The following is a 12,801-nucleotide window of genomic DNA, read 5'->3' as shown; positions in this document are numbered from 1 at the left end:
TTATGTAATCATACATGTGATCCTATTCTGGTATTTCTTTGATTTTCTCTTCCCATTCTTATTAGTCAGTATTTAGAATCCATGGATACAAGTTAGAGTAAGTGTCGTCTTTCTCAAACTTTTGGGAGCAAAAGCCTACAAGGAGGAACCTTTCTTCTGTAAAAATTTATTCATTTGTTTATTGAGTGAGGGGCTTGGAATACAATGGTGAACAAGAAGACATGGACTTAGTCCTTGTAGGATTTACAGTTTAGTAAAGGAACGTACAGACAAATAGTAGTTATATTGAAGCATAGTGTGTTAGGTGAGATAATTGGAAAAGTATGGGGTGCTGTGGACATAGGATGGTACCTCATTTGTTTTGGAGTGTCAGACACAGTTAACAGAAGTTGCTTTATGGTAGTTTAAGAAATTCAGAAATAACATGTTTACAATGCTTTTTGGTTACAAAGTGTAATTATTTCATATGATCAGTTTAATAATCTTGTGAGGTGGTAGGACAAGCTTTTTTACTCTTGTTAGTAAGCAAGGAAACTGTAGTTGAAGAAGGTTAGGTAGTTGGGTAAGGTCTCCCAGCCAGTAAGTGTGGCTAGCCAACACTTAAATCCAGGTATTCCATTCCTTTGTTTACTAGTTTTCCAATAGTAAGAAGTCGATATATATTGGCTATTTTTATTATTATACTGAGCAGTGTCAGTTCACCACAAATGGAATTGGGAGAATTTTTAAGAAGTATGACCATTTGCTCATTCTGAGTGAGGCATCAGCTTTTAACCTCAAGATGAAAACATCCTAACTAGCATAATGTTTCTGGTCATATTTTTCTTTCACTATAACATAGCATGTACAGGTCACATGTTCACCCTTGCTCTGTTGTAAGTTCCTAGCCATTAGCTTGGGAATCCCCATGACTTGGAAAGTTTGAAATGTGTCACACTTGGAAAGAGAAGTTTATTTCTTTTAAACATCTGGAATTCTTACAAGTGCTTCACAATAGTGTAGGCCGCTGGAGAAATTTGCGAAAAATTCTTTCCATATGTAACTTATCGGGTCCGTGGCCTGCTTATGATACAGTGAACAAGCTTAGGAACCAAATACAAAAAATCAGATAGGACCTGATTTATTCAAAATAAAATAAAACTAACAACTTAAATATGCTCCTGTGTTTTCAGTTGTTTTCATGAGTCCCCAGTTTTTACCATTCTAGAATCCTGTAGAACTTAAAAGCAAATTTATTTCTTTAGTTCTTGATTTATTGGTATAACTCTGGAATCTAAAACTTTGAGAGTCCACTAGTACTACTCTCCTGATAACATTATTTTGGGCATTCTTTAAGAAAGGCTTGGTATAATTAATTATATTATAATTCCTGATTATTTTTTATTTTATGAAAAAATCCTTTAAGACAGTGTAGAAAATACAAAAACATTGGAAGAAGAAAAAATTAAAATCACCTGTTATATTACCTGGATATAACTCCTGTTAAATATTTCTTTCTTTTTTTTTTTTTAATCTTAGTTTTTCTCTGTGAATAGGTGGAGTTTTCAATAGTTCTGGCTATACTATGTCTTTTTCCCTGAATACTATTATTGTAAACAGATTATTATAAACATTTGTTGAGTCCTTTTACCGTTGTACTGAGGGCTTTCACAGACATAATTTAATTTAATCTCTGCTAGAAAAGTACTATTTCTCTATTTTGAGAAGAAAACCTGACATTAAAGGTTAAAGAAGTTGCTTCTAGTACAGGGATGCATAGCTAGTAAATACTAGAACCAGGATTAAAACTCAGCTCTTCCAACTACATGTCCACCTGTTTCTACTACTATAGTGTATCTGTTGAATTTGTACCAGGAATTTTTCTTAGTAAAAATTGTCTTAAGATATTTTTTGTGATTCTTACCCAAGTTGAAAATTATAATTACAGATATAAGCCTTCCAAAGTCGGCAGCAATCTGTTACACCGCAGCACTATTGAAGACAAGGACTGTTTCAGATAAGTAAGTATTGAAAACCACAGTAATTTAGAAAGACTACTAAACTCAATACAGGTTTCCCCTGCTATCTGAAAGTTCACTTTATGCCACTTCACTTTTACAAAACACCTACAGTAATACCTGTGTTTGCTAACCAAAAGAAATCCAAACAGGATGCTCACATTTATGAAATGGTAATCGCTTCTTCCCTTTACGCCATTCCAGCTTAGGAAAGGTTTCTTAGGAACGCTCTACTTGCAGATTACAGGAGAAACCTGTATTATGTTTTTCACCACTGACTTTAAACAATGCTTTTCCCTCCTTGTTTCCTTTTGAATAACCCTTGATCTCATGGGACTTTGAAGCTTCTTACAGTGTAGTGGGAAGAGCACGGTTTTTAGAGTTAAATAAACCTGGATTCCAATTCAAAGTCTACTGCATACCAGCTGTGGAACTTTGGGCACGTTAATCAGTTTGAGTCTCTTCCTCTCTGTAAAATCAGCATAATAATACTGTAGCATGGTTGTGTGAGGATTTTGTGTGTTAAATGCTTAAAACAATGCTAGGATGTACATGGAATATGTAGTAGCTATGATGATAATGATAAGGTATATGGTAGGGAAATAGTTTCATGCTGTCTGTTCTGAGATTATAATTCTAAATTATTCTGTTTCCCTTGTCTTTCTGGCTGTCCTTAATGAATTTCTCTTTATTCCACAGATAAGATTTTCAGAAACCAAGTGGCAACCATTTTCTTTCGCCTTAGATTACTATGTCTCAATATGAATTAGAATGGAATATTCACAGTCTGTTTCCTCTCAGTGAAAATTTGATAAGAATGAGATTCTCTGGATGTCCCTATGTAGCATTTCTTATTTTATTACCTTTCCCAGAATGTACCAGTGGACTTCTGAAGGCTTTCATTACCTAAATTTGAAGATTTCCATTTCTTACACTGCCCTTCTTTACATGTTGAACCAAGGGCTTTATTTTCATGTTTACTATTATTTGGCTTTGTCTTTGGCTATCACCAGAAACCCCTGCTTCGGGAAGTTAGATTTTGATCAAAATCCATGGATTTTTATATTCATTTCTTCATTTTGTGGTTTTCTTACAGATTCTCTCCTGAAACAGCTTCCAGAAGAGGGCTAAGCACAGCAGAAATTAATGCTGTGGAAGCAATTCATAGAGCTGTGGAATTTAATCCTCATGTTCCAAAAGTGAGAAATTTTATGATGAAAGTGCTACTTTTATTTGAGTTTATCAAATTCATGAAAGTATGTAGACCAAAGTTTGGGTCTCCATAATTCAAGTCAGAATTATTTCAGTCTGTTATATATATTTTAAAGATTTATTTATTTGAGAAAGAGAGAGAGAGTGCATGAGCGTGCACGTTGGGGGCAGAGGGAGAGGGAGAGAGAGCCCCAAGCAGATTCCGCACTGAGCTCCGAGTGTAAGGCAGGGCTCGATCTCATGTCCCTGAGATCACAACCTGAGCTGAAACCAAGAGTTGGACGCACAACCTCAACTGACTGCACCACCCAGGCACCCCCAGTTTGTTACATTTTGATACTTATTGACTGTAAAGGGGATCTTAAAGGCATTCAGCGAGGTGAATAGGAGTAGTAGTTCACTGAAGGCATTGTAATTGCTGTCAAAATAAAATTTGAAATGTGTTCTTTTAGCGGTTCCTTTTACTTTAGTTGCAGAGAAGAAATAAAATGGAGTGGTCTTAATAAAAGATCATTCATTTTAAAGATCATTAAATCAAATTTCCTGTTGCTGTAAAAGCTGTTTACATCTAGACAGATGCCTGGGTTTTGAACTAGGGCTAGATAGACAAAGACTGAAGACAAATAGATTAAAATAATCAATGATAGGAAACAGATGTGGAAGTTCCCAGAAAAACTGCCAAGTTGATGTTTATTTAGTCCCAAATGAATCTATACCCATCTCATTTGTCTTTATATTGTATACCTTGCAGACATACAGATTATTGGTTAATTTTTGTGTCTTGTCACCCAAGATTAAATTTTGGGTTTTTAAAGTCATGCTCCATGTTAGGAAGTATAGAATATTCAAGAATAGGTGCCTTTATTACTAAGTGTAATGTAACTATTGATTCCGGTATAATGGGCATTAATGGAATTTGGAAGCAAGTAAACATTAAAGAGATTAATCTCTAAAAGATAATCTCCAAGAAGTGGAAGTTGTAAATCTTTTAGAGTAAGTATAAATAGAATCAAGAAAATAACTGAACTCTAAGAATGACAGTCAACAAATATTCGTATCATTCTCTTATTAAGTGACACCGGTCCCATAAATTTAAATAAAAATTTTACTGTGAATTATATTACATATACAGCAAAGTGTAAAAAGCAGAAAGGTGCATCTTAGTGATTTATTGTAAAGCAAATGAGTGGAAACTGCCACTGAGGTCAAGAAACAACATTGCCAGTCCCCAGAAGCCCACCTGCCTGCCCTTTCCCAGTTACACCTTTTCTGTCCTGCCTAAAGGTAATCACTATTCTGACATTAATTATGTTCACTTTCTTTTTTTCCTCTATTTTTGGTCCATACTTCTCATTGTTGGCTTTATAAAATAAGTGAAGGAGTGGTTTCTCTCTCTCTTTTTAAATTCTCTGGAATAATTTGTGTAAAATTAGAATTATTTCTGCCTTAAATGATCGGTAGAATTTGCTGATAAAACTATCTGATTCTGGAGTTTTCTTTTCTTTTTCTTAAAGATTTTATTTTTTTTAAGTAGTCTCTAGCCCCATTGTGGGCTCAGACTTACAACCCTAAGACCAAGAGTCACACGCTCTACCGACTGAGCCAGCCAGGCACCCCTGATTCTGGAGTTTTCTTTGTGAGGATTTTCATTACAAATTTCATTTCATTAGTTTAATAGGTTAATAATAAGTTTACTTTCTTTAGCCATTCCATAACTATTCAAATTTCTTCTTTTGTTGGTTTTTTGAAGTTACATTTTTCTAGGAATTTATTTCATCAAAATTTTGAAATTTATTGGCACAAAGATTTCATAAAATCCTTTTGTTATCTTGTTAATGTTTGCAGGATCTGTTGTGATATCCACTGTTTAGTTCCTAACACTAGTTATCTTTTTTATTTTCTTAACCAGATTCCCAAGGGATCTATCAATTTTATTAGTCTTTGCAAAGAACCAAGCTCCAGCTTTGTCAATCTGCTCTACCATTTGTTTCCTGGTTCATTCATTTCTGCTCTTTATGGCCTTTCTTCAACTTTCTTTGGATTTATTTTATAATTTTTTTATTTCCTGTATTTTTTTTTTAAAGATTTTATTTATTTATTTGACAGAGATAGAGACAGCCAGTGAGAGAGGGAACATAAGCAGGGAGAGTGGGAGAGGAAGAAGCAGGCTCATAGCGGAAGAGCCTGATGTGGGGCTCGATCCCGTAACTCCGGGATCACGCCCTGAGCCGAAGGCAGACGCTTAACCGCTGTGCCACCCAGGCGCCCCTATTTCCTGTATTGTTTTGTATAGATGGATAACACATTATTTTTCAGCCTTTCTTCTTTCTAATGTATCTGTTCAAGTCTGTAAACCTGTAAGTACAATGTTAACTGCATTGGATAGCAATATTTTTTGTTTAATTAAATTCAACATATTTTCTAATTTCCATCTTGATTTCCTCTTTGGTTTAGAGATATATTTATTCCGTTTAGCTATTTCTTAATTTCCAAACATGCGAAGATTATCTTTTTATCAGTGATTTCTAGTGTAATTGCATTATGGCCAGAGAACATACTCTGTGTGATTTCACTCCTTTGAAACATTTTTCAATTCTTGAATTTCTGTTTATTTTTCACATCTCCTGTGTTATTTATAGTTTGTAATTCTCTGCCAAAATTTAAAATATACTCTTTTATCTCTTTGAAAATAGTTTAAAGTAGTTATCTTAAAGTCTTTCTCTGATAATCCGCATATCTGGAACTTCTGTGTCTGTTTCTATAATGTGTTTTTTTCTGCTACATTATTTCTGCTTGTCTTGTTTTCTCTTATGCCTGATTTTCTTTGACCCGCTATTTTTACAGGGAAAAAAATACCTGCTATTTTATTGGGAAAAAAATGTAGAAATAACTTGAAACCTCAGATAATAATATCTTCCTTCAGAGAGGATTTTCTTTGCTCTGAGATGCTTAGAAGAAGCAACCAGCAGGACAGAATCACCTTAATTCCATTTCAGGGATTGATATTTTCTGGTCTTCCCAGATGACTAGAAACTGGGCTGAAATTCATGAAAGTTTGGGTTTATTTCTGGTTCACCCTTATTCCTAGGATGCAGTGTTTCTGGGTCCCAGTTCAATCCTGAGTGTTTTACCAAGGCTCTGGCTCTTAACACACCATGAACTCCTGACTTTTATTCCTTTAGCCTTATAAAACTGGCGAAAAGGTTGAACAGCCTCTTAGCCATCTTGTCCAAAATTGGCAAATGTCTCTGTGGTAAAAGAAGAAGCCTGAAATGTGGCTTACTTCTCTTATTGCTGCCTTCTTTGGACTGTTTGTCTATTTCTTTCCCTTTGTTAATTCTCTGATGTATTTGATTAGGTTTTTAAAAATATTTTGTTGTCTGAGAGGGTTGATCTGAATTATCCAGTCTTCAGTTACTGGAAGCAGAGGTTTGAAAATCCTTCTATATGAAATGCTGTGCTCTGTCATGCTGTGGAGTGGTTAAGAGAATGGATTCTGCAGCTATACTGCCTAGTTTTGAATTCTGGCTCCCCTACTTCCTAGCTGTGTGACCTTGGACAAATTACTCAGCTTCTCTGGACTTCAGTGACCGCGTATGTAAAATGGGGCTAATATTCCTTATCCCTTAGAGTTGTCTTTTAAGCATGTCAGAATGCCTGACACAGAGTAAACATTTCAGAAGTGATTTTTATTGTTATTATCCAGGATGGTATAGAAATCTGTTCCCTTGTGAGAAGATAAGCAGCAGTTATCAATCAGAACTATTAAAGTTAAATACATCACTAAGGTGTCTAAAATTTTTATTTAATTCCCACTCAAAATAACAAAATCTGCGCCCTGTAGTTCTGGACTTGTTTTCTGCTTCAAAAATGCTCTCTTGCAAAATGTATTCTCAGCAGTAAAAATTCTGATAATGTGCATTGTGCATTGGTCTTCAGAACTACTGCTGGAGGCACTTGGGTGGAGGGAGGGTAGCAGAAATCCCAGGCATTGCCCTAATTAAATTAAATTGTTGGATAGATAAAATATATTAATCTCCAGATTGAATCTGCTCTAGATAATCTATAATGCTTTTAGGGATACTTTTTTTTTTTTTTACTTTAAACACACACATGAGAAGTTAAAGAAGACCTAAATAAATGGAGATGTGTGCCATGTATGTGGATTAGAAGACTCAATATTGTTAAGACCACAGTTCTTCCCAAATTGATCTGTAGATTCAGTCTAATTCCTATTAAAATCCTGTCAGGCTTGTTTGTAGAAATTCACAAGCTCATCCTAAAATTGATATGAAAATGCAAAGGACGTAGAATAGCCAAAACAATTTTGAGAAAGAAGAACAAAACTCTAAGTTACCCAACTTTACCCAATTTCAAGACCTTTTTAAGCTATAGTAGTTAAAACAATATTGGCATAAATGTTAAAATATAGGTCAATAGAAGACAATAAAGAATTCTGAAATAAACTCTATGATGATCAATTGATTTTCAACAAGAGTTCCAAAGCAATTCAATGGGAAAGGATAGTCTTTGTTACGGGGCTGGAACAAATGGTACTGGAACAATCAGGTATCTATATGGAGGGAAAAAAAGAAAAAAGAACCCAGACCCTTCCTTCACACTATATACAAAAGTGAGCTCAATATAGATCATAGATCTAAATGTAAGAGGTAAAATTATAAAACTTAGAGAAGGAAACAGAAGAAAATCTTTGTGACCTCGGGTTAGGCAAAGATTTCTTCAGAAGCATGCTCCATAAAAAAAAAAAAAAATGGATAAATTGGATTCCTTAAAGCTTTTGCTCTTCAAAAAACATCATTAAGAAAATGGAAAGCCAAAGACTAGAGAAAAATATTTGCAAATCATATACTGTTAAAGGTCTATATCCAAAATTTATAAAGAACTCTTGCAACTCAATAATAAGAGGACAAACAACTTAATTAAAAACTAATTAGTAAAGGATCAAATAGTTGCTTCACCAAAGAAGATATATGAATAGGTAATAAGCACATGAGAAGATAGCATTATTGGTCATTGGGGAAATACAAATTAAAAGCACAATATGATATTACTTTTTACCCACTCAAATGGCTATACTCACAAAGACGGACAAAATCAAGTGTTGGCAAGAATGCATACATCGCTGCTGGGCATATAAAATAGTACAGCTAGGAAACAATTTTGCAGTTAAACATATGCTTGCCATATGACCCATCAGTTTCAGTCCTAGATATCTACTGAAGAGCAATAAAAACATATGTCCATACAGAGACTTTTATGCAAGTGCTCATAATAGTATTATTCACAATAGGCAAAAACTTGAAATAGTCCAAAAACAAGTGAGTGAACAAATAAATTGCAGTTATCTCCATACAATGGAACACTTCTTAGCACTAAAAGGAACAAACTGTAAGTACTTGTAACAACATAGATGGACCTCAAATACTTTGTGCCAAGTGAAAGAAAGCAGACACAAAAGACAACATATTATATGATTTCATTAATATGAAATTTCTTGAGCAGGGAAAGCTATAGACACAAAAAGCAGATCAGTGGTTCCCTGAAACTGGGGATGGGAGTGTGGATGTCCGACTGCAGACTGGCATGAGGAACTTTTTGTTCTGATGGTTGCACAACTGTATAAATTTACTAAAAATTATTGAACTGTATACTAACAATGGTGAATTTTGTGATATGAAATATGTATCTCAGTAAAACTATAATATATAATTTAAGTATATATTTAACTAGTATATAATGTGTATATACTTTAACATTTTAAAATCATTTCTATTTGTAGGTAGAAATTTAAGTATTTTCCCTCCAACTAAACATCAAAGCCAGTTGTCAGTTCAACTCTATCAAAGTATCTAGCTAAGTAGAATAGTGCTATAAGCCTTACAGTATTCTTTGTGAATATACACTTCAGGCTGGGTATTTTGAAATATGATCATTATTAAGGTTTTTTGGAGAAGTTTTAAGCTCCAACAACTTGGATAATATCCCACCTAAATAACATTGGTGTTGTATGAACTGGGAGACCTCCAGTCTGTAAGGCCGTTTTTGCTAGGGTTTTACAAGTGATGAAGTATGTACCGATTCAGATCCCCCCTCCACTAGTTATGTTCTCCATCCCTGCCTTTCAGCTGGAGCCAAGCAAACAAAGGGCTTTAGGAGTTTTCTTCTTCAGACTTCAACTGTGGGTTGTGATAACTTATTTAACCTAATGTATTAAATAAATTTAATACATAAATTTAATCTTCTTTTATTCTTACAAATTTATTACACAAATTTGTCAAATGTTGTATGAATCTTACCAGTAAAATGACAAAGGATAAAGCTATTTTAGCAGGAAATATTTTTTGGCAACTGTCCACATGACTACAACAGAAATGGCTACAGGTCTAGAGCTGTGCAATTTGTTAAAGCTGGAAACTATTAGAAGTGCAATAGAGAAAGATCACATAAATCTCTTCAGGCTATGAATTTGCTTTAGATATTTCATTAATATTGATTGTACAGATTTTTTTAATCTACTGAATGAATTTCAGTGTACAGTAACTATGATAGTAATAGCAAAAATTTAGAACAGCATGTTTTCATGGGTTTTGACTTGTTCTTCATTACCTAGCTATGGCTTTGGTTCAAAATTTTTTTTAGTCACCAAACAAGAAAAAGATTGTGCATCTTTCAGCTACCACAGAAATAGGTTCTTTTTTAAGAGAAAATGTTTCATACCTTCTACCCATTCCTGCTTCAGTCATTCTAGTGTCTCATATCCTTTATTATCCAACCATCAAAGCGTTTTATAGAAGGTATTCTTTTTTTAAATTGAGATAATTCACATACCATAAAATTCACCCTTTTCAAGTACACAATTCAGTGGTTTTTAATATATTCGTAAGGCTCTGCAATCATCATCATCTATCTAATACTAGAACATTTTCATTGCCTCAGAATGAACCCCACCTTGTACCTATTAATAGTCACTCCCCATTCTTTTCTTCCTTAATCTCTGGCATCCACTAATCTACTTTCTGTGTCTGTGGATTTGGAATCATAGAATATGTGGCCTTTTGTGTCTGACTTGTTTCACTTAGCATAATGTAGCATGTATCAATACTTCATTCCTTTTTATGGCTGAATGATATTCCATTGTATGGATATACTACATTTTGTTTATTCATCAGTTGATGGCCATTTAGGTTGGTCCCACTTTTCGGCTATTTTGAACAATGATGTAATGAATATTCATGTGCACATTTTTGTGTGAACATGTGGTTTCACTTCTTGGCTATAAACCTAGAGGCAGAATTGTTGGATCATATGGTAATTCCACATTTAACCTTTTGAGAGACTTCCAAACTGTTTTCTAAAGTGGCTGTGCTGTTTTATATTCCCACCAGCAATGTGTGAGGGTTTCAACTTCCATACTTCCATGCCAACACTTGTTATTGTTCATCTTTTGATTATAGTTATCTTAGTAGGTGTGAATGGTGTCTCATTGTGGTTTTGGTTTGCATTTCCTTAATGACTAATGATGTCAAACATCTATCTTTTAATGTGCTTTTTGGCCATTTGTATAACTTATTTGGATAAATGTTTATTCAAATCCTTTGAACACTTTTAAGTTTGTCTTTTTATTACAGAAGGTATTCTTTTTTTTTTTTTTTAAAGATTTTATTTATTTATTCGACAGAGATAGAGACAGCCAGCGAGAGAGAACACAAGCAGGGGAGTGGGAGAGGAAGAAGCAGGCTCATAGCGTAGGAGCCTGATGTGGGGGCTCGATCCCACAACGCTGGGATCACGCCCTGAGCCGAAGGCAGACGCTTAACCGCTGTGCCACCCAGGCGCCCCTACAGAAGGTATTCTTTAACATTATTCTTATAGTAAGCTATTGACACTCTTGATTAATATGGTCCAAAACCACTGTGAATCTCTATAGTTGAAAATACCACTATAACATAACTTCACCCCTGAAATGTAAACATGAGGATAGGTCATGAACCCTGCTGAGATGTTAATGCTGAAGAGTCAGGGTTACTCATTAGATAAGTTACTCACGTGTGCGCACAAGCCTCAGAGCTATGATTCAAATTTGGGCCTTAGCAAAATGATGGCTTTATAAATCATGGATGTTTAGAGATACCATAGATGACTGAAATTGTAAGTATTAAATCCATGAATGTCAGTGACCTATGTGGATGTGATTGTTGACTTATGACACTTCACATATCAGTTAAAATAGTATTGTTCAGCTTTAACTTAGAATCTAGCAATAGCTTACTGCAATATTTCATTGAAGGTTTTCTAAGCATATTACCACCAAATTCTTCTAAATTTTATTGTTTTTATATTTAAATTTGAAATAATTATGTTTTTAAAAAGATTTATTTATTTGTTTTAGAGAGCGAGTGCACGCCAGAGCAACAGTGTGGAGGAGAAGGGCAGAGGGAGAGGAAGAGAGAGAATCTCAAGCAGACTGCCTGCTGAGCACAGAGCCCAACGCAGGGCTTGATCCCACAATCCATGAGATCACTACCTGAGCCAAAACCAAGAGTTGGACGTTTACCCGACTAAGCCACCCAGGCACCCTGAAATAATTATCTTAAAAACAAAATCACAGGGATTCCTGGGTGGCTCGGTCAGTTAAGCATCTGCCTTTGGCTCTGGTCATTATCCCAGGGTCCTGGGGTTGAGTCCTGCATTGGGCTTCTTCCTCAGTGAGGAACCTGCCTCTCCCTCTACATGCCACTCCTCCTGCTTGTGCTCTCTCTCTGACAAATAAATAAATAAAATCTTTAAAAAAAAATCACAGAATAGAAAGTCCAGAAATATATCCACATACATACTGTCCATTGATTTTTTTACAAAAGTACTAATATAATTCAATGGGGAAAAGAAACTCTTCAACAAATGGTGGTAGAACATCTGAATGTCTGAATGGGGGAAAAATCATGAATTTTTCTCATAGCATGCATAAACATTAATTTAAGATGGCTCATTGACCTAAATCTAAAAGCTAAAACTATACAACATTAGAAGAAAACATCTAAGAATATCTTTGAAATTTTGGGGTTGGTAAAGATTTCCAAGGACACAAAAGGCACTTAATTACAAAAGGAAAAAATTATAAATTGGACTTTTCAAAAATTAAAATTCTGCTCATTGAAGACAATGTTAAGAAAATGACAAGGCAAGGTACAGACAGGAAAAAAATTTTTTGCAACTGAATCGTTTGGCAAAGGGCTCCTCTCCAGAATATGTAAATATAGAAAGTGTGAAAAATGACCAAAAGCCTTGAACAGACTTCATAAAAGAAGATACTGGAATGTCCAATAAACACGTAAAGATGTGTTCAACATCATTAGTTATCAGGGAAATGCAATGTAAAATCACAACAGGGTGCTGCTTCACACCTACCAGAATGGCTATAATGAAAAAGACTGATAAAATGTTGGTAAGATTGTTTAACAATTAGAGCTCTGACACTTTGCTGCTAAAAGTATAAAATGATACAACCACTTTAGAAAACTATTTGGCAATTTCTTAGAAAGTTAAACTTACATCTCACTCTATGACCCAGCAA

General features: G+C 34.7%; 1 protein-coding gene across 5 annotated transcripts in view; it reads left to right on the top strand.

Annotated features, from left to right (window-relative positions):
- ST7L (suppression of tumorigenicity 7 like) overlaps positions 1-12,801 on the top strand; it is a 113,585-nt gene that overhangs the window by 34,322 nt on the left and 66,462 nt on the right. For all 5 annotated transcript variants that reach the window (XM_034654102.1, XM_034654103.1, XM_034654099.1 and 2 more), the window contains exons 10-11: positions 1,928-2,000; positions 3,094-3,196. In XM_034654102.1, coding sequence (XP_034509993.1) covers positions 1,928-2,000; positions 3,094-3,196 — 176 coding nt within the window. The remainder of the gene's footprint in view (positions 1-1,927; positions 2,001-3,093; positions 3,197-12,801) is intronic.

This window comes from Ailuropoda melanoleuca, chromosome 2 (assembly GCF_002007445.2).
Source record: "Ailuropoda melanoleuca isolate Jingjing chromosome 2, ASM200744v2, whole genome shotgun sequence".
Lineage (NCBI taxonomy): Eukaryota > Metazoa > Chordata > Mammalia > Carnivora > Ursidae > Ailuropoda > Ailuropoda melanoleuca.
The sequence above is the reverse complement of the archived record's forward strand: the minus strand, read 5'-3'. Positions and strand labels throughout refer to the sequence as shown.